Source organism: Coturnix japonica, chromosome 10 (assembly GCF_001577835.2).
Source record: "Coturnix japonica isolate 7356 chromosome 10, Coturnix japonica 2.1, whole genome shotgun sequence".
NCBI classification, from domain to species: Eukaryota; Metazoa; Chordata; class Aves; order Galliformes; family Phasianidae; genus Coturnix; species Coturnix japonica.
The window spans coordinates 9,783,275-9,806,089 of record NC_029525.1 but is presented as its reverse complement, the minus strand read 5'-3'; the positions used below and the strand labels follow the sequence as shown (position 1 = coordinate 9,806,089).

The 22,815-nt window shown below is 40.9% G+C and overlaps 1 protein-coding gene across 3 annotated transcripts in view; it reads right to left on the bottom strand.

Moving 5' to 3' along the window:
* PDE8A (phosphodiesterase 8A) overlaps positions 1 to 22,815 on the bottom strand; it is a 113,014-nt gene that overhangs the window by 26,705 nt on the left and 63,494 nt on the right. For all 3 annotated transcript variants that reach the window (XM_032446937.1, XM_032446936.1, XM_032446938.1), the window contains 8 exons: positions 13,451 to 13,507; positions 11,303 to 11,493; positions 10,655 to 10,711; positions 8,468 to 8,525; positions 7,241 to 7,329; positions 6,938 to 7,016; positions 5,726 to 5,863; positions 591 to 679 (listed from right to left, as the gene is read on the bottom strand). In XM_032446937.1, coding sequence (XP_032302828.1) covers positions 591 to 679; positions 5,726 to 5,863; positions 6,938 to 7,016; positions 7,241 to 7,329; positions 8,468 to 8,525; positions 10,655 to 10,711; positions 11,303 to 11,493; positions 13,451 to 13,507 — 758 coding nt within the window. The remainder of the gene's footprint in view (positions 1 to 590; positions 680 to 5,725; positions 5,864 to 6,937; positions 7,017 to 7,240; positions 7,330 to 8,467; positions 8,526 to 10,654; positions 10,712 to 11,302; positions 11,494 to 13,450; positions 13,508 to 22,815) is intronic.

The following is a 22,815-nucleotide window of genomic DNA, read 5'->3' as shown; positions in this document are numbered from 1 at the left end:
GTTTTCACTCCATTGATATAGAGAGCATGAATTACCTCCAAGGGATGAAATCAACCTGAAAAACTTTTTTTTTTAAGGAAGCAGCTGCATGAAGAAGCTGCATTCAGCCCCCTCCCTCATGAGGGCACACCTTTCTGAACAAGTATTTCAGCCAACTGCTTTTAATTAACGTTCAGGTCTCCTTAGAGGGCATTGAAATTACTACAGCCAAGAGCAGGTGAGCATGGAAGGACACCATGCAGCTGAGCAGCAGAACAAAGCACAGGTGGGTTCTGTTGCTCCCAGCACTGCACACAGACAGGGAGGATGGAGTACATGTGCTTCCATGAGTATTAGAAGAATAAGGCACAAGAGAGCACACCTGGATTTTTGGCTCCTTGCTGGGTAGTATTAGAAGAATTTCACTTTCCTTGTACACAACGTATAAATTTGATTTTACGCCACGGAATTAATGCAGAGGTCTGAGGTTCCCTCGTTTGTGCATGTTCTTTTTATACTCAGAAACGAGATTATCCAATGCCTGCTGAGATGACTGAACTCTAAGTGAGCCCCCATTCAACCCAACTCACAGCTCCAGCTGTCACACTTACCCCCCCTGTCCAACGACAGGTAATATCTTCACATTTTGTTGTATGCTATCTCCATTCTTCTTTTTTGCAGAGTACATTCCTTGCCATTCCTGAAAAAGGAATTCAAGTGGAAGGAAGTTGAAGATGTGATCAGCAGGCCAAATAACAGTGTTTTACATATTCTCCTTCATTTGGCAACTTAGAGGGGCCCAGTGACACAGGACGAGAAGATAAAGCTTCATACCTTTCTTCAATGAAAACTCTTGTACAACACAAACCTAAGGGATCATCCTTAAGGGTCACAAAGGTAAAGAATACATCAGAGGAACATTTGACAGTAAAAACGCAATGTGATGACAGTGCTGGTTCAGATGCTACCTCACGCTTTGCAGTCCTTCTCAGGGGCTCTCCAGGAGCTGCTGGAGCCCCAGCACATGTCCTGCAGGAGGACAGACCACAGCAGTGCTGCTGCAGAGACTACAGGAGCACCTGCATGTTCAGTGGTGGGGAGGCCCTGCACCAGAACACTGAGCACATGGTGGGACATCACATATCAGCAGCTAGAAGTGCCTTGGGATCCTGGTGCATTTACTTTCTGTGCTGCCTATTCAGCTTCAAAGCCTTTCAGAGATTTATCCTGGTTTTTTTGGGGTTTTTTTTTTGAGCAAAAGAGCTTAGAACATCTCCTGGATTCTGCCTTCCACCTGCTGACCTCCCCTCTGAAAGCACTCCCATCTCAGGATAACACTGAAGCAGACGATTCTGCAGTATCAGATTGTCACCGCCAGTATCACTGTATTTTTTTTTTATTATTATTAAGCTCACAAATGGAACAAAAAGACAAGGCAGAAAGGAAATTTTCAATCTGCAGTGAGAAGTCATTTTTCTCCTCTAGAAATGAGACATTTCTTTCCAGTGCAAAGTGTAAATTATTCCAAAGCCTCATCCTCTCTTTCAAATGAGACACAGCAAATGACCCTACCCTCGTTGTTTCTGCCATTCTTATGAGTGTAATATTGTTCAAACACTCACTTCTGTTACTGAGTGGTTGTAAAGCCAGCAGGCTCCCCAGCAGCCCAAGGTCCATCCACCAGCACTGCCTGCAGGTACACAGCAGCAGGCATCATTTACAGCCTTGCCTACATGTTTCCATCTCTAGAGTAGTTGTTCCTGCTTGGTTTTTCAGTATATATATATATATATATATATATATATTTATTTTTTTTCTTAAAAAAGCATCAGATTTTGATCTGGGTGGCTAGTAACTACCAAATGATTAATAATTAATGCAATCCATCTCACTTATTAACTTAGCGCAAACTACCCGTGTCAGCTGCTGTCCATCAGCTTAGTTCAACAGACCTTAGCTCAGGTCCCACAAATACACATGAAATGCCTTCCCGAGGCACACAGCACCTATCTCTTTACAATGGACTGACAAATCTCAGAGCAGAACAGGCCAAAGCACAGGCACAGACAGGGGAGTTTTGCATTTATGCTAATGGAGCTAACAAACACAGAGCTGCAGGGCAAGAGGCTGCACAGCAGAGAATACCAACAGCTCTTCCAAAGATCTGCCAGAGAAAAGTGCTGTGAATAACAAATTAGGAAGCAGACATAACATCTCTGCATGAGCTGCATGAGGAATACAAATGAAGATAAGCCAACACCATGAAATTCAGTGATCTCATAATTAGAAGAATGCATATCAATATTTTCTTGACAACCAGGATGAGGCAGAGATGAGCTATCGATCCCTAATCCAGGTAATAAAGATGGAATATGGATGAAAGGGGGAAGGCAGAAGGTACAGATTGGATAGTTATCACATTGCAAATGTGTGCTTTTCAGGATGGGTTTTGTTGTTCACTGATGTGCTCGTCATCATCAACAGAAAGATTCTTCAACGTGTGAATGCCTACAACTGGTGACGCTGTGGTGGAAAATGGGAGAGGAAAAAGGCCAGCAGAATTCTGAAAAAATCAAAGGTCCAAGCCAAGATCCTGCTGCTCTGTTAAGTTCACACAGGGATGTTACTTGAACATATCTCAGAACAGCATATGGTCTTGCAGAGCCTGTCAGCAGTCCAGCAGAGAAGAGCTGCTTCCCAAGGCGTGCTGTCCCTCAGCCCATTGTTACAGCCACGTTACAGCCACACAAACACTGACATCGGTCACTTCTGTACCACCCATCAGGCTGACTTCAAACACAGAGTAAGAGCAACGCACAGTACGAAGATAATGGTTCTACCCTTAATAGAGTATGCTAGGAATCAATGCTGCGACTTAAGACTTCATTCAGCAGGCTCTGTCATGCATCTATCCTCTGAAACCATTCATTCAAACATAACAAGGAATCACTCAGCCTGCCCTGTAAATTTGGTGCCTCTCACACTAGACATTTCCTTCTAGAAACAGAGGAAAAATAAGCACAATGTGCCACAGAAGCAATCACACAGAGCTGCCCATCATGGCACAGCTGCCCATCATAGCACAGCCAGCTGCAAGGGCAGCCCACACCCACCAACAGGGCTGAGGGAATCGCACATCTGGTCTGATGTATTGATAGCCCTTAACTCACTTCAGGACAAGTGAAAGTAAGGTCAACAGCTTGGTGTCAACGTGCAGAGCTCCGGGGAAGCAAGGAATGCCATCAGAAGTAAAATTATATGTTTCACCTTAATGGATGTAATCTGAATCACAAAACACTGAAAAAGTGCAACTTGTTTTGTAACTCAGGTCTGGACAGGCCCCGTGTCCCAATAACGTTGATTCTTGCAGATGACAGGCAGCTGTAGTAACAAGAAACGAGAGCACCATCCTGACCCAGCCATCACTATGAACCACGCAATTGACCATCTCTGAGGGTGATGCCTATCAGCTCTTGTTTGATATACGGGCCTTGCTCACAGCGTGAGGTCTGTTGGCACAAGAAGGGAAATGCTGTGATAGTTCATCTTTCGAGGTTCCATTTGAAGAGGAGATGCAGTTTTTCCACAACTCAGTTTTTCTATCCATCGCCAAATCTCACTTTCTATTGTTTTTGTTAGAGTACCGTGTTTATTCAAAGCAGAAGAACTAAACCTTTTAAAAGGAGAGTATCACAGGACACAGCTGGCTTTTTTGGCATGCTATATCCTACAGTAACCAATATATGGTTTATTGTAATAGGAAGCAGGTTTTAAAATAAGGATATAAAGTAATTGCGGGCCTCAGAGCAACAAACAGATCAAATCAGTGTGACCCAGACACAAGTCAGGCACCTCTGAAAGCGCTGTAACACCCCAACACAACTCATTTCAATCTAAAGCACCTTCAGAGGGATGGAGTATTTCAAAGGTTGCACCACGCAGTCAAATTCTACTTGCGAATACTTCCTTGTAATAACTTCAATTTGTAATTCATTTTTCTACTAATACATAAAAGTGGGGCTACAGGGATTGCACACCATACAAAGTTGCAAAGGGAAGTACAAAAAAACTTGCAAACAGGACATATCCACTTGAAACAGTTTAAGCTGTTCCAGACAGACAGGTTTGAATAAGCAGTATTTCATTAGTCATCCTGGTTGGAAAGTCTTAGAGCCAGGAGTGAAATGAGTTGCAAAGAAAGAGATGGATTAGGGTTAGATTTTTATCATTCGTGGAGTGAAATACGTTTCCATTATTAAGGACATTTTTATCAGCACGCTAAATTATTAAAACTTTGATCACTTCATATCTTGAGAATTGATGCTGTGGTTTTAAAGCCTGACACGTCTAACGTATCTGAATTATAACTTAATAAATACTCCCTTCTAACATCAGTTTTGTATTACACACATTTACTGAAACCATTTTGGTCAGGCGACAGAGGCACAAAGCACCATGATCCCCAGCATGAACAGAACGTGGCCTGTTGCTTGGATCTCTTTGAAAATACCAACACACACAGAGAAATGAATGACACGTTCTTGTTGAAATGCACGTGCAATCAGTATGCAGGTTTGTTAAGGGATGTCTGTGTTAGCACCTTGATTTACACAGTAGGACTCGCTGCAAATTTGCATCGGTGCTTTTGCAGCAGCAGGCAGCCAAAATGACCCCATAAGGTACCCGGACTCAGGTCAGAGCACAGACAGTGACATATCTACAAACACCAATTCCCAAATCCCTTTCTATTACCTCAGTGATTTTCCTCCTATAGGATACGATGACACATTCAGTGACACCAGAAGCACTTACAGCTCATTGCTAAAACACAGATGAAAGCTCCTGGATAGTCCTCACACTGCAGCCACAACAGTCCCAAAGGAACACTGTGAAGATACCTGGCAAGCAGCGATGCCTCTGCCTAGTGACCCCCCTTGGATTTCTCATGTACTTTCTGGGTGTGACAAACATTTCTAGCAGGAATCCATTAGACAGCTCCCATGCCATTAGAGGATAAAGGATATTGGCAGCCAGCAGCTGGCATTGCCTATCATTCTCATGTGATACTGAAGATGTCTTTTCTGATATTTTTACATTCTAAAGTTGCAGATCAACTTCTACATTTCAAATTAAAGTACTTCCACATTATTCTTTGCTCATTTATATACTTCGTATAACATGCTTTCATTCTAGTTTTCTTTGGTACGTCTACACTTTTTGCCATATATAGCATACATTATAAACAGTCTTGGAACCATAGAATAGCTTGGGTTGGAAAGGACCTCGAAGATCATCAAGTCCCAAACCCCAGCAGCAAAGGCAGGGCTGCCAGCCCCTAGATCAAGTACTACAGCAAACTGCCCAGGGCCCCATCCAACCTGGTCTTGAGCACTTCTGGGGATGGGACATCCATAGTCTCTCTGGGCAGCCTGTTCCAGCAGCTCACCACCCTCTCTGTGAAAAACTGCCCCTGACATCTAACTTAAATCTTAACTCCTTTTCTTTAGTAGCATTCCCCTTTGTGCTATCAAATAAATACAGCAGGTCAACAATTTTCATAAAACATGCAGCTTTTCCAAACAACTAAAGCGGAAGAAGCCTTTAAAAATGAGCATTTTTTACTTCCTTATATTGTTAAAGTAATAAAGGTGCAAATACTCTATGGCTGTGAATATCACACACCATCCCTGGACAACAATAAAGTTCAGATACAGCAAGTAAGAAGCAGTACAATGGCATTACTTACCTTTCCTATCTTTATGCAGGAATTAATGGTATCTAGGAAATCAGCTTTTTTTTCATTTATAGGCACTTCTGTTAGTTCCTTTCCTATTAATTCACCTATTTGATAGCCCATCACTGTTTCAAATGCAGGATTGACGTACTGTGAAATAAAAACAAACCAAAACGTTCAACAGTGCTAAGAGCACATCAGATCAACTTTTAACCACTTGCTAAATCTACCAAACAGAACCGCTCCCCCAACCTGGAATAAACCTCTGCATGCACTGAAAATGGTTATCAGTGTCTTTTCCCCATAACAGGACGTGAATGCCTCACACTTTGCAACGTTTCCATGTGACAGATATGGAAAGGGCACCTCTGGGTGCTCACTGCTCCTAACATTGCTCCCCTGGCCCATCAAGGAGAAAAGCTTGTTGGAGCTGCAGGACTCCCTCCTGTTGGTTCCCTTATATTCTGAGTCTGTCCAAAGAGCAACAAAATTCAGCCTGCAAAAGTGTATTTCCAGACAGCTCCAGGACAAGCTTTGTTCTTTTTGGGAAAGGGATGTAGAAAGCACATCCTTCAATGAAACTACCATTGTCAAGATCTGGGTCAAGAGGGTACAATTTATATGCACATTATAACTCCCAGAGGCTTATACTCAACCTCTTTACTGATAATAAAATCACTCCTCACAGCCTTCACAGTCATGGATGGAATGAACTGCCTTATAAAGATGATGTTTTTCAGGAATGCAAACCTAAGCACAATTTCTCTTCCACTTTTCAACACATTCTTAAGAGATGATTGCATTCCAAAACAGTGCACTCAAAAATCCCGATTCAACAAATAGCATCTTATTTAAACAGAGCATCACTTTGGTTTAATTTCTAAAGAACACAATTAACAGCTGGTATTTTTAGGAAGGAAAAAAAAAAAACAAAAAAAACCCACCAGTTTTCATTCATGATATCAAAAAATTATGAAAAAGAAAACCAAAAGAGTGCTTATTTTTTTCAGTATCAACAGCTTCCCTCGAATATGACTTATGTAATATATTGCAAATGGAGAAAATTCTGCTCTCCAGTTAAACTCACAGCAGCCTTATAAGAACAATTGAGTTAGGTTGGACTCTTGTATCATGAAAAAAAAAGTAAATGTAATCATGAATGAAATAAAATCCAGTCAGCCTGCAGAGCAATTTTCTGTACCTATAAAAATAACTGGAACAAACCTGTATTACATGGTCTTCACTTGTGATCTCAATGGCTTCTTGACTTTTCTCTAATGCTGTGAATAATGAATTACAAGCCCTGGAGACGAAAAATGACATCTGATTAGCTTTGATCCACATAATTCTTAACTGCACATGCTAACAAGCTATTGTAATTCCATACTGAACAAAGCTGTACTGCAAGGATTAATGTATTTAGCTAACTGACATTCTATAATTAACTGCAGTACAGAAAAATGGATACTCTTTTAAGGATATGGCTGAAATGGCAAATTTTGTTGATGATGCTTTTGCTAAAATTACCTTAGTTTGAATTGTGCCCGCACCTCTCCAAATTCCAGCTGAATTAACTCATTGTAACAGGCCATGATATTGGAATTTTCTACATATCTCTGCAAATAAAACATTAGAAATACTTAATTAGTACACATTTCTGTACTCAAGAGTATGAAGCTCAGCTTTCTTTTGCCCAGTGGAGTACAAAAAAGGCTCAGATATGCATAAAATAAACATGTTGCAATGTAAGCAACTTGATAAGGTTATTTTTTGGGACCAGAAAAATTCTTGGTCCTGATAGCAATGACCCGAGTATCTTCTCTGATAGATTTTTTTCTATACTTCTCATTTTAATCAGGTACGAGCCTCAGTGTTACATCTTTGCTCATGATAAACCGCCATTTATGTTGATAGTTTGGGGGGAGGCGGGGGATTATCAAAGATAAGCCAACACATCAAGGCTGCTAAACAAAGCTTTCTGTGCATTGCCATTAGTCCAATCTCCAAGGCTCTGGTCTATAAATAATTCAGAACCTGTGTCAGATTACTGATGTGCCCACTGGAATGACTCTGTGCATACAAGCACAATTATTTTCAGGCTTTAGCATTTCCTGTATTAGGACCCTGCTACAAATAAGCAAATGAACTGTGATGGGATGGTAAAAAATCTGGTGAGCGTGGAACCAATATACTCTGAATTACAATGGTAAAATCATTCACATTTTTGTTCCATTGTCAGCTAAATGCAGTCAGGAATCCACTCAACTGACAGGCTAATAAGCACCTTTCCTGTTTAATTGCAGTAGTTGCCAAGGAACAGATTCAATGTGATACTTTTTAGGTCTTTCTAAACAAAAGATAATTGCATTTGACAGCATCTGAAATCTGTTTACAGATGTGAATTGGCATCTGATAGAAAAGATCTCCCACAGCATGCTCTGCTGTTCATAGAAGCTGCTCTTTGTCTCTGCTACAGTAATTAGTCAATTTTGCCAATGTCAACCTTTAAATCAGAGCATCGTACACTTATTTTGAAATAAACATGCATTGAAGAAATGCCTCGATACCACTTCTGGTATTCCTGACTGCCTGCCTGCTTAGTCAGCTCTACTCTAGCTCTACCAGTGCACTGTAGTTCAGAATGAGGAACTACGTAAGAATGAGCAGCACAAACAAGTTTTACAGGTGGGATTACTGACATAGTGACAGGTTTGGAATGTCAGAGCTAACTAGCAGATTATAAAACAAACATACCCTTGTGAAACCAGCAGATATCAGGGGCAATATCGACGACTCTTCACGATCAGCGTGCCTTTAAAAGAAGGATAAAGGCAGATGTTATTTTTGTAACCAATTGAAACCCAATTTCACAAGCCATTAACATACCTGTACCTGTACACCAGATGTCACATTACAGGCTAATATGTCTAAATCCTAACAGGATCTATGAATCAAACTTTTTTTTTTACCTTTTTTATTTATTATTTATTTTTTTTAATATTACAAACTTATATCTTTGCAACAAATAAGCCAATATATTGTTTTCCTATTTGTAAGTAATGAGCTTCTTGCATAGCAAACAAGAAATGCTTCGAACAATTAGCCAGATTGTTGCATGGATCATTTTTTTTGTGCCAGGTCCTTGTTACTCATCTTGTCCTTATCCAAAGATGCACCTGAAAGTCTACATGAGCGAAGTTTCAAGAAATGATTTGTTATCTGTGTACACCAAACCTCAGTGGACAACTTAGGGTGGCTGAATGATGGATGTGTTGACATCATGATGATGGCAATGTTGACTACCAAGCGCCTACTAGCAGGTCATATTAGAATGACATACTCCAAAAATGAGATATCTAAATCATCCTGAAAATCTTGGCTACATCAACTGTTAAAAGACACTTCAACATATGTGATGTATGAATGGAATCTGGAAGAAAGGTCATTATGATAGATTTCTCTAAACAAGCAGATGGAAGTTGGTTGTGAATAGCAGATGGCACAATAGCTTTTCTTTATGTCTGAAATTTTGGATCTTATGGCATGTCTTGTTTTTGTTTTCCACGAACTTGTCTCCTAAGCACAAAGAGAATGATACCCACCAAGACTAAGCAGGGAGACAAGGGCAGAAAATTTCTCCATTCCTCATGCCAGCTATCTCGTAATGCTGCCTTCCAAAAGTACACAGAAGGCGATCGGGAATACTGCAGGAAAAAACAACCTCAACAAACTGAACTGCAGGAAAGTGAAGGATGGCAGTCCTCAGAGAGAAGCCCTTCCACATGCTATTGGCTAAATGTCAGGCTTTTTCACAAATACGCTTCTTGCAAGAAAGGAAATGTGTGAAAGTTCTCACTCTGTGAAATCCTGAATAGTGACTACAGAAGGCATGTGTAAGCACACAGGAATTTGAAACAATCAAATTGCTGGTAGTGAGAGCAGGCTTATTCCTGAAGTTTCCCAAACAGGGGTAGTAGACATCTGAAAATTTTGAGAACTCAAGCTAGTCACCACAGGGAGCTTTTACCTTGTCCCAGCACACGATATGAACATTTTGAAAAGACAAAATCAATTGCAGGGTTGTTGGTTTTTTTCTTCCCTTTTTGAGTAACTTCCTAATTGTGAGTCAGCAAGCCCAGCTTCCAATTTTCCTACCTTTTAAAAAGGACTTGCTGGCTCATAGAAGCACAGGGGTCTTTCTCTCTGATGTACATAAAGAAGCTCTTGAGATAGTTCACTGTTTCTCCCCTGCTCCTGTTCTTCTCCTTTCTTTGGTATTACTTTGACAAGAGATTACCCTGATTGTAGAAGCAGTGGTTCCCATAGTCATAAGACTTCCCAACATAGAAATAATAAAGACTATATTCACAATGGAATCCTTTGAAATGTTTAATGAAGGTCTTTTGTTCAGTAGAGATGGTGGTGGAAAGCAAGATTGTTAATGAGAAATTAACCACTTAATGAGAATTAAACGTCTCAGACTCAGCTTCCAAAATAAACATTTTCTGAGAAATGGCTGGTCTCAAATTGTACTCAGAAAATTAGCTCAAATTCATTTCCAGTTAATTATATTGCATTTTTGTTACTTCTGTGTTACTTTATGATATATAAGTAGTGTGTTCAAGAGGGAGGAGGAGGAAAAAACATGCACTGCTACACTGAGATGTCTTAGCAGTCTATGCTATTGTCAGAATTTCCATGCTCAGGTGCTGTTTCTCACTGCTCAAACTCTTCTACACTTTTTTCATAACTCTACAGATCTCCTATTTGTGCTGTGATTGATCAGACTGAAAGACAGATCAAGAGATCATTATGTTATATTTATTAAAATCCAAGAACAACCTATTGGGCAATTCATGCTTTTTTTCACTGCAGAATTTATATTTATACTGTTAAGATTCACACTTTGTTGATGAAACTTATAAGTAAAGATGTATTTACCTTCGTACTACACCAATAATGACTGTATTTTCTGAGGGTTTCGTTGTTCTGATAGACCTTTAAATAAAAAGAAAGAACATTTAACATTTCATAAAGTTCACACTTCAGAAACTGTGCCCATACAGAACCTTCATACATTATTTTCCTTAACATGCCTCTTTTGCATGCTTTGATTTAACAACAGCAAGAAAGTCAGATTCAAAGCCTGCAGGATTACTGGGAAGAGAGAATAAATAAGCAATGCCTGAAACTCCATGACGAAGAAAGGACATACAGAATGTATGTTAACTGAAACCTCAAGTTTCAAGGATTTGGCCTCACTAATTTAAGGAGCATTTCATTTCACAAGGGGACGAATGGTAAAAATGAGCAGAGCCAGGTATGTGAAAAAACATCCCATTATGGCAACAAATTTGCACACTGTAGCTCCACACCAGGTCAAGCTTCAACTGTCCTAGCAAACAATCAAAAATGCCACAGCACTGAGATAAAAGAACATTAATTGATGATGAAAATGGACTTCCGTCCAAGAAAAACTCCAACAGTAACATTCAATAGATTTTATAGAAGGGTCATAAAAAAGCAAGAAATCTTTCATGACGAGTTATCTACATAGCTATTCATTAATTACCCTGAAATGGTATTTACCTGCACAGTGCTTCTGCATCAAAGTATCTGGAATGTCTGTGGTCTATAATGATAATTTCATGGTGTTTATCGAGAAAACATTCCAGTGCAGACTCGGGTGTTCTGGCGATATTACATCGAAATCCAGCTTTCTCGCAGGCCCAGCAGAACCCATTGCTCTGGTTATCCTCTTTGGCAAACACTAGAAGTACCTGGTTCAAATACAGAAAACGTTACAAACAACTCGTATGTATATGTTAGAATCCATGACCCACTTTTCTTTTTTTACCCACTTTTAACAAGATTAGCCAACATGAACTCATACAAGATGGGAGTATTTCTGTATATGAAGACCCCTGTGACTCCTATGCAAAGCTTGCCATGAGATCTGTATCACAGAAGGGGATTGACATGCTGGACATCCAGAACTGGAAGTCAGGAGAGCTATGATCTGCTCTGTCACAACTTGCTGCACAATTACCAGTAGCACTCCTCTCTCGGAGTCTTTTTAAAATCAACACAATTTCCAAATGTTTAACATTCCTAATTCCTAATGAAACGTGTTTTAAATTCTACGGTGGAATACACTATAAAAGATAAACATGAAGTCTACTAAGGAAGACTCCCACTGACATGATTGTGCTTTGCTTTGGGGTAATATTTTATACAGAATAATTTCTTTTGCAGAGAGAATACACAGGCTGATAGAATATACATCTATGTTAACGCTGCTTTTGTGGATGACTCAGTAGATGCAGTCTTCTGGGAAAGATGGATAAACCAGACCAACATTTGTCCCGTTGTCTCAGGACACCAATCTTTCAGTAATTTAATCAAACTACACTTAAATATATGCTTTGGTTAGACAACAATGTGGAGCATGTGTAACTCACACCGCATCCCACTGCCATTTATCTTCTGGGTGACTTTAGGAATTCTGGTGCTGGTTACACTTTGGACCAGGTTGATGGAATGTCTACCAGTAAATCTCAACATTTCCCTGCAGTGCATATTTCTGCAAGAATGAAGGACTTAGTACTCATTTAGTTCAGATTCCTTTTATAGTAACCTTTGCAAACCTGCCTGAAAAACATGTCATACTTTGGGCTATATTTAGTGGAGTTAATTTATAACACTCTTAGGAGTGGAATAATGGTTTTCAGCATTAGCACAGAGCAGTCAGGAGATCTTACTTGTATGATCAACTTCGACAAAAATGTAATGTTGTCTGACCTTTCCTTCCCTCCTATCTGCCAATTGTATCACAAGGATTAGCTGGTAGAGTGGCTTATGACTGGACAGAAGTCATACAACCATTAATAACCACAAAGAGAGGCAGGAATATTCAAGGAATGTTTCTGATTTATAACTGGGGAAAGCTGGATTAGATTGTCCTAATATTTGATGTGAGGTGATAACACTGTCTGTTCTGACAACAGCTCAGGGGGATTTTGAACTACAGTTCCTGAAGACAGACATTTTCAAATCAGCAGGCTCAGATAAGTTTCACCCAAGAGTTTTGTAATTAATCACTGAGAACATCTTGTTATTATTATTAATACTTCAGAATGCTACAAGACATTGGGGAATTTTCAAAGGATGTTTAAGGGAGTCAGGTATCTGCAAACCTCCTACCATCCCAGACAAAAGAAGGGGACAGCTATAAAGAGATAAAGGAGTCTGAATTAATGCCAGTCAACAACAAACAATAATTTAAAGAACCCCAATTACATGTGTTGCCAAGCTCACTTTCTACCTTCTGTGATACTGCAAGTCTGGTTGATGCTGGTAGTGATGCTGGTGCAATAGACCTCAACCGGACATGTGACTTAGCAAAGTTCTGATGAGATTTTGATAAAGTAAATGCAAAACTCATTAAGTAAAATGCTAATCATGGAACATACTACACTGACTACAAGCTATTTGATAGAAGAAAGGGCTATAGATGGATGGCTCTGTTTCTACGAGTTGAGAGATGCTTGGAGAAAAGAGTTTGTCAGGATTTTTAGCATGTCACACATAATGTGGTCACAACCTGTTAGGTGTGTGCATATCACTGTGCGAAAACACTGTGGAGATCTCCACACTACAGAAACTCCAGACATAATCCAACATTGACTTCTGTGATATCTTAGAAATTAAGACTTCAGTTGGAACTGTAGCACCTACCTGAAGTTGATCTTGATGAAGTCTCATAGGGCCAAACTGCACATCTGTAACTGGTGTCTAGAAAATATAAAAGGGGATCTTATTAGCACATACACACCTAGAGAAGAAGCAAAAATAGCTCTGTTAAAGAAGATTTATTGACTATGCTTGCATAGATATATAACCACTGTTATGACCGTCTTGTTCTGCTTTTGCAAATGCACATGCTGAGCATTAACACCATTACAAATCAGGTCAGTTTTGATTGTTATATTTTAAAAAGAATGGATTAGTCCTGAAAGTTCTGTAGACAGACTGTTGTTATTTCTTCGTTTTCTGTAACCCCTGTATGACATGAGCTGCCCTGCAAAACACCGAAGCATTTTAAAACCACCAAAAATCCAACAACTTCTATAGAACATTAAAGCTACTGGAGAAAGGCAAAAAAATGTTACTCCTAGAATTCTCTATGTCATAGGTGCCGGCAAGTGATACAAAAGCACACAAATTACTACATTTTACTACATAGCCCCACGGATGCTGGGTACCCTCCTTCCAACCCAGCCCCTCCAGGGCAGGCATCAGAACCCAGATATCTGTGTTGACATTGCATGCACTCAGCATGCAGCCCGGCTTTGAGGAACCCTGTAAAATGCTGCTGTAGCATGGCATGCTTTGTGCACACCGTGATTTCTGCACTGGATTCTGTTCTAGTAACAAAGCAGCTTAGCTTTTTGTGCGAGAACTGTGTCACAATCTTTTCTTCCTCACTGGAAGCGATGGAGGCAAATGGCCCAGGTGCTGCTTATGGCAGCTGGCTCTGATGCAATTAATCATTGGGTATCACTGGCTCGAGTGCAGGCTTCAGCATGAACAACTCTTCAAGGTATCTGGGACAGACGTTCTCAAGGAGATAAACATATAAATACAGAGGAGACTAATAGGATTGTGTAGGTTAGAGTCTTTGGGAATTCCCACTTGGCAAGTAACTGCACTTTCATGTGCTTAAGTAGTTCTCATCTCTTATCTCTGAAATGAAAACTAGAAATCAGGAGTAACAATGCTACTGATTCCAAAAGGGCAGCAGCGTCCAGCCAATGGTCCCTGGAGAGAACAGGCTCTTCAAGGATACTGGAGTGAGAACGCAGCAGAAAATTGCTATGGGTAACACAGTAAATAGAAAATATCTCCGGATTCTCATGTACAAAGAAAAGATCTCTTGAGTACAAAGGTGTCATTTTTACATTGTTGTTTTTCAAAGTAAAACCACACTTGAAGATCAGATTTATTGCTTTGCACTCTAGAACGTTTCCAATAAGTAATTTTAGAGAAACCTCACCGCATCCCACAGAAAAATCTTTTTGAATTACATGCTCTATTCTTTCTTTGACCTCATTGCTCCATCGCTCAGCCCTCCAAGTTTCTCATGTGTGATTTTATTTATTTATCAACTTGGAAATCATCAGGGTAACATTAAATGAGCAAGAAACACAAATCAAGGAAAAATGGCAACGTAGCACTTACAAAAAAGGGGCCAGGGTTTGCTGTGTTATTTCAGAGGGCCCCAAAAAGCCGACATTAAAATGGTGTGGGTGGGCTTCAGGTTTACTCTCAGCCATTCTAGATTCGAGTGGCTTAGTTTAAATACTTTCTGGTCAATTCTTCTAATTTTAAGACCCCAAACCTCTCTTCCATAAGAAAAAAATCAAACTGCTTTCTTCTCCCTTGAGACCCATCATCTACTTCTTCCAAATCTGCACCAGAAAACAGCAAATAGTTCTGCTGACAGTGCACGGAGCAGAAGGCGATCCAGCCCCATCTGCCAGGGCTGTGCTGGCCCTGCAGCACTGCCAGCAGTGACTCCTTGATCTCATTCAGAGGGATCAGCAGGCATGCCCAAAGGACACAGAGGAGGTGTATCTATTGAATAAGAGATGCCTTTCTACAGTCATTTCTCTGGCCATGACCACACTTCAAATTAAATTCTGCACTATTTATTTTGCTCTCCAGCCGCCAGCATAAAGCAGCAAGTGTTATCGGTTCCATGGGGAGCTGCTGGGCACAGACTTGGAGCTGAGCTCTGCAGTTTGGGAGCTGTGAACCCTGTGTGTCAGGGCAGTGCACCCTCACACCCAGTTCCAACACAGAACCAAGCTCCATGAAGTTATGATACAAGATTTATCCTACAGGGAGTTTGCAGAGCCTGGAAAATGCTTTTATGCCAGCAACCTGTGGCATTCCAACACTGAAAATACCCATGCATGCACCACTGAAGCTTAAGTTACAGGCACTGCCCAAATGAAAAGCTGTCATTACACATTAACTGCCTGTCCTGGGCCAAAGAAAAACCCTGCTCTACATCTCTACTACAAAACATTGGTGAACCCCAGTTAATTCTTAATGCTGTTGAAATCTGTTCAATCACTTGATTAATCATTTCAGCTCTTTGTTTGCTGCTGATAGCACTGAGGCAAAGCATGCTGATTAAACTGTATCAGAGCTGCAACAAAGGTGAGCTGAAAGTCTATGGGTGAACAAAATGAGCTTTACAAACACAAGCTAACAACAAACCAAGCCCAGCCAAGGCTCACACGTACTGTAACAGCACAAACACATCCTTATTCATTCAAGAGTTTTGCTTTCCTACTGGAAAAAGAACCAATCCCAGCCTAAGTGCTCACACAGCACTGCAGCCATCCCGTGTTCTCTGCCCCACTGCCTGTTGCAGCCACTAAACTGAAAACACTGTGACTGCTGATAGAAATACTGCATGTTTCCCATGCCCAGAGATAAGTGAATGTTTGGTAAATAAAAACAACTGAAATAAATACAGACCCAAACGACTGTGACCATCTGATTAAAGTACAACAGCTACACAAACCTTGCGGAGTTTGCCCAGTGAATAAATATAGTAAGGACTGAAGGGTGGACTTAAAGCCAGCTCGATCTGCACACTCCCTGTGGTGATAAACTGCCTGGTTGGGGCGCAGGACACATCAAAGCAGCCCACATTCCGCAGGTCTCTGTTTGCTAGAGGTCTCACATCTTGGCTCCCTCCAGTGTGCCTCTCCTACTATTACCAATTGGAGAGGAGAGCAAACTAAAAGGCAGCGTCAGCCCCCCGCACCCTCTGGCCATTAACTCCCATGCAGCGCACCCACTATGGTGTGGCAAATACATTTCTTTCTTGGAGCTTTCTTCTTAGGTCACTTGTTTCACGAAGTTTTTGTGGGATGCTTTAAAGCAGAGCCTTGGGCTGCCTGAGGCAACCAGCTGACATCCAGGTTTAAAAAGCAGGCAGTGAGAAATGGTGTGTAGTTCCACACCAGACAACCACCCATTCAAATAAAGACTTCATCCCTAAGGCTCTGATTCCTTATTTTAGGACATGGATAACCACAGTGATATAAGACTTCATCACTGGGCTTATCAGATTACTGTCAGAAAAATTCATCACTTTACTCAGATCAGTATTTTAACACACCATAGAAAAGGTGTTTGTTTTATTTAGTTTTAGAATGTAGACTTAAGTTTTGCCCATGCACTTGGTACAGGAAGACTTGACTCATTGCAGCAAGAACCAAACACCAAAACATGCTCAGAGCATTAGGACTGCTAGAACACTCAAAATTCAGATTGTGCTAAGAAAAACAAAGGGATAGATTTTACAAAGGGAAAAGCATCTCTTTCCTTAACCTGCTGTACTAAGCATAGATTTATCACCCCTGAGAAGGAAAGCTCAGACTCACAGGTTTAGATCATACCTCAAACTTCAACTCCTTTGGAAACGATTAATGGCAGAAATTTGAATTCCACATGACAACATCAGTTCTCAAAGACCTCAGCCAAACGCTGGTGGATGCTGGAAGGCAGAAAGTACCCCACTGGCTATCAGAGCAATTCCACAAAGAGAATAGCCTGGATTTACTTCACTATAAAGAAGGAGTCTGACCCCACAGTTACTCCTTCAGCTGTTTGGAGGCCACAACAGTTGGAATAAAGAAGGAGGGAATAAAACACTTAGGGTTACCTGCCTTCATTCAACAGATTCAAGGATGGAGGCAAGCCAGGCTCCTAAAGACTGTACTCAGTTTATTTTTTGCTGAAATACAGAGCTCTGGAAGGCAGCTAACATTTATCAAAACTGCTGTTCAACCCAGATGAAACCTGTTCATTCTATCCCTTGATATCTTTTCCTATTTTTGACTCATAAGAAAAGTAGACAAATGTCACAGACTCAACAACTTAAATAACGCAGCATTCTGACTCAGTGCAATTTGTTCTTATGAAATCTAGCATTTCTTCTAAATCCAATTCCCCCTGATGCATCCTTGTCAACAAAACAATATGGAGTCAGACCTGTATTTCAAGGTCTAAAAATCACCTGAGGGTCGGGTATATATATTATATATATATATTTAAAGTATTAAATTAATTCCTACGAGAATTATATATGATGCTGCCATATGATGATACAGCAACCAACACAAGCGATGAGATAACATACCTTCCGTTCTCCATTTCTGAAGTTCTAGTAACAGCTGTGAATCAGTATTACATAAATTAGCCCTTGGGAGGCAAGCTCTGGCCTCTGATTCACATCATAAGGAACATAGAATTTGGAGAGCTCCTAGTTTGTGTGAGAAGTTCTATGGAGCTCAATGAGTTTCCTCTCAAGTGAGGCTGCTAAGCATACCAGCCATGGGACCCATGCTCTTATTCCTGAGCTCCTGGTGAGCCTTCAACTCTGTACGTTATTTGTCACATTCTGGATCCAATTCCCATTTGCATTGCTTCAGGATTAGTCTAATGCAATACATAAAACTAAATTAGAACAAAACTGGAGTAATATCATTACGAAATTGGGCTTGCTGCCTTCCAGCACGCTTTAGATCCAACTGAGAACTCATTCTATACCTTCTGGAAAATCTTCCCATACTTGTAAATATGAAATTACTGTTATCATTTTGCAAGCGTGACATTATCAGAGGTGAATCATTTCATTATTTTGGAAAGAAAAAGAAAAAAGAAGAAGAAGAAAATGCTGTCCCAAAGGGACTTTTATAATTATGTGCAATGTGGTAAGGCCTGGGTGGCTTCTGGCCCAGACCAGCAGGCTCTGTGGTCAACTTTGTACAATTACAGAACAGCAAAGAAGATGGTAACCTCTACCATTGTTAAAGGTCAGAACTTCTACACAGAACACAACAGCAGCTCTAAGGATTCCTTCATCTCTTGATAGGATATTTAAATGATAAATGTTGTTAACACTTAGCATGCTTACAGCACAACTACACAGATCTCAAACCCGCAGAGGCAGCTTACAAATCTACATGATGTTTTCTAACCAAAGAGAACACTGTGGAACGGAAACCAGTTCTCACATCAGAAGATATTCAAGTCCAGCAAGTGACATTTGCTGCAGCACCCCCCTGACCCAGGGATCCTTTAGAGATCTGCATGATGTACACAAGCACACTGGGCTTGAAATTTCATCTGTTAGTCTCTATTTTGCATTAGATTGGAAAAAATGTGAAACAAATGTTCTACAGCAACCCCAGGAACGTGAATACCCTTAACACTGGTCTGTGGTCCATCATCATCATTTTGTCAAATGCCTTTATGAGCAACCAGCACTGAGTTTAAAATGCCCTACACCTTCACCACCTTAAAACCTGAGCTGACTCGCTGGGGTCTCCCCTCAGGCTGCCCACTGTGACTGGAAGCTTTCCTGGAACATCTCCATAGAGGCCACATACGCACAGACCTCGGCTGGAGGCTGCGGGCTCTCCCCACGTTGGATCCCTGGAATGCTCACTCAACTATAGCCAAATATTTCTGTGTGGTGAGGACATGCTGTAAAGCATTTGTAGTTATATCCTGCACTAAAGAGAAAAACAGCAGCTTAAATGATCTGGCTTGTACTTTAGAAGAATTTTTTAAAACCTATAATAACAGTTTGCTATACATAGGTTGCACAAATGGATGCCTTTATCAAGACAAAAAAAAAAGTAGTAAGAACAGTTTCAGCTTTTCAAAGCTAAACATGGTTCTTAAGCATTTGCCTCTTCAGAGAGTCCAGTTTAAGAACATGCAAAATGCAGAAACTGAATTGCTTCAGATGAAAAGAGAAGGCATCTTCAGGGTATTAGCATCTTATTCTGTTTTAAAGAAAGTTTAAGTGTTGGCTTGAATATCTGGCACCTCAGAGGGGAAGTGTCATCTAAAATCAGAAGCTCGCAGTATTTTGGGGTACACTGGGGTCTGCAAGCAAACATATCCAGCATTGGCTTTCTCAACATCTTTGTCTAACTCCAAAGGAACTCATTGCTCCTGCTGCCTCAGGTGTATGAACGTTGCAGGCCAGCTGCAGCATCACTACTTCCTGTCCCCCAGTTATGTGGACGCTTCCACACAAACACTGCATTCTTCTGGCCCAGAGGGAAATTCTTGCTGCCTGCACTTTCACAGTTGAGCTGCACAGCACTCTGGGAGACTTAAATATGGCACAGTAGTTCTATTGTTTAATAATATTCAAGCCTCTTGCTCTCTTGTGATTCCGCAGAAGCCAAAAGATCCCGGAGTGCAGCAATAAACACTAATCTGTTTTATATTTGTCGACCAGTTCCCTTCCTTCTAGCAGCTCCCACTTGTTAGTTTTATTTTAGAGATGATTACAGACACATCAGGATCCAATACATCTCCATCACTGTCACTCTAAGCTTTATTTTTTCCTTCATTCATATGGATTTCTTCAGTGGCATTTTCATCGAACCATCTGGATTTGAATAGGCTCAGTATCTAAAAGGAAATTCCAGTCTATTAGGAAGATTTCCAAATACTGTTTCTTTGTGTCAAATCAAATTTTCATGCCTTCATCTACCAACACTGTAATTGACACAAACAAATCAAGCAAAGCAAGAAAGTGCAGCAGAAAACAGTATGAACCTACTGGTGGGTCTGTTAGGTTTCCAAGACAATCTCTGCTCCATCCTGAGACTCCCTTTATTAAGGAACAACGTTTATTTTCCTATTGCCATTAACAACTCATTGTTCATGCTGATATGGTGGAAGCCTGAGCCCTTGGCAAATGTACAGTCAGAGCAACACCACATTATAAAAAGAGCACTGGTAAACAATGCGTGCAACAGGCTGACAGCACAGCCTGCCTCCTGGGAGCCCTGTGCTCCCAGCGGAACGACTTAGAGAATTTTACAAGAAAAATCTTTGTCTAACTTTCCTCACTGAAAGGCAAACCTGAAGCATTACACTGTAGGGAAAGACAGCTCAGGCTCCACTGACCATAATAATCCTTTCCATCTGCTGCCACTCACTACCATGAACTAATACAGATCAGCACAGGGAAACGTTCAATAGTGACAGCAAACATTTCAGGATTTTTGTTTACTGAATGCAACTGTCCATTAATAATTGAGAAAACCAAAAGCGATGCTCTTGGCATTCAAACCTCTCATAAATGGAGAACTTTATCTCCAATACATCACAGAAAACTTGAGATTACAAGCATATTCTAGACAGCCTTTAAACTAAATACTACAAAATTCATAGCACTGTGTCCTCTCTTTTGCTCTCCAGCATTCATTTAGCATGATTGTACCACAGACCACTCCAACAGGATAACTCCAGGTTTTATCATAGGGAAGAAAACAGACAGATGGATTTAAGAGTGCTGGAATCATTCCTTTCTTCTGCCCTCTCTGAACTTCACTAGCAGGGGGATCCAGTGGCTGCTTTCCTCTCACACAGATGCCTCTTCATTTCAGAGGACCTACCGGGTAGCCTGAAACCCGACACAGGCCTTGTGCTCATGCCTGGGTCAGGAACACACCGCGCTTCTGCCAGCCCACAGCGCTCCTGAAATATTACATTGCACGCGCTGTAGATGGGATCGCTCTTGGTGTTTTTTTCCTCACATACAGTAGAACCTTTTTACAGTCACACCAATCCCCCTGAACTTCGCTTGTATGTCTTTATTAAAGCAGATTTTTTTCATTATAATCAGGATTCCACTTTTCATTTTAGCTCTCTTGCATTTGTGGTAGGCACGCTCCAGCACTCTCTTATATTTAACTTAACTCAAAACATTACTTAAAGAATCTAACTGCATTACTGTGTTTGCTAAGAAATAATCTCCACAGCCCCAGCAATCCCTTTACCAAAGAGCTGCTGATGTGCCAAAGATGACACCACTGGCATAAAAATGAGTTAACACAGAGCTTGCTTTTCCCTCCAGGAATTCCAAAGCAACCAGTATGTCACCAACTCCCAGTAAAGATTCACAGACCAAAACTGGGAACCAAGCTCTGAGCAGAGCCGCTCCCTTTTAATCAACAGCCCTTAAAGCAGCCACTGTGGTTGTTAATGGGGGATGTAAATCCATCTGGGTATCTAGCAGCCAACAAGGCAAAACCCTGCCCACTGTGAAGTCTGTTGACTATACAACTGTCTAGATAGATTCTTTCCACATCTAAGGTTTGTATTTCTCAAAGTACAAGAACCATAACTGTGCAGATCGTAATATACTGATATTGAATAACCTCATATAAATTCCATCTTCTATTTACCCCTGAAATTTCCAGGAAAGAGAGACAGCATCTGGAGATCCCTGCATCAGATCTTTTTACTTGGCTATGATAGTAAGTGAAGCTTTCAGAGAGCCTGGCTGCACAGCAAATTGGGAAGGAAAGGTCCATATTGTGCAAGGAGATCACAGGCCAAGAAAAGAAGGTGAAAAAACACCTAATAAATCCATAATGTAAACACATGCACTGACTGCACAGCTAGCCTGCAAACTGCATGATAACATCACCAACACTTAGCACAGAGCTGCTGGTGGTGAAGGGCTGCACCTGGTCAAGCAGACCTGGCCTTTCAAGTACTCTTTGGACAACCAGTTTTAAACGGTGGTTCCATTCCCTATAACATGGGTAGGCTGTCTGGAATCTGTTTTTCCAGAAGCTGTATCAGTCTCTTCCAGTTATAGGTCACCAGACCCTGCCACAGGCCCACAGACTGTTAGGAAGAGCCATGTGCCTCTGAGCTCCACTCAGCATCTCTTACCAGCTCTTCCTTCTATTCAGGCAGTAACAATGAAGCAGGAGAAGGAGCTGTGTGGAAGAAAAATGTCCTAGTTGTCATACACTAAAATGCTGTCAATCTGCACAACAGGGTAATTAATCGCAAGGAAATAATTTATCTCCCTTGAGATACAAATTCTGGCACCTGACAAGAAGGAAGCTCATTTCATCTGTTTTTCAGCTATCCAAACTATGTTTCCCTCCTGGATAAGCTTTCTCAGTCTCCTGTCTTTCCTGTGAATGGATGCAGTAAGCCTGGGCTTTCTGGTGCAAGTGAGAAAGTTCCAC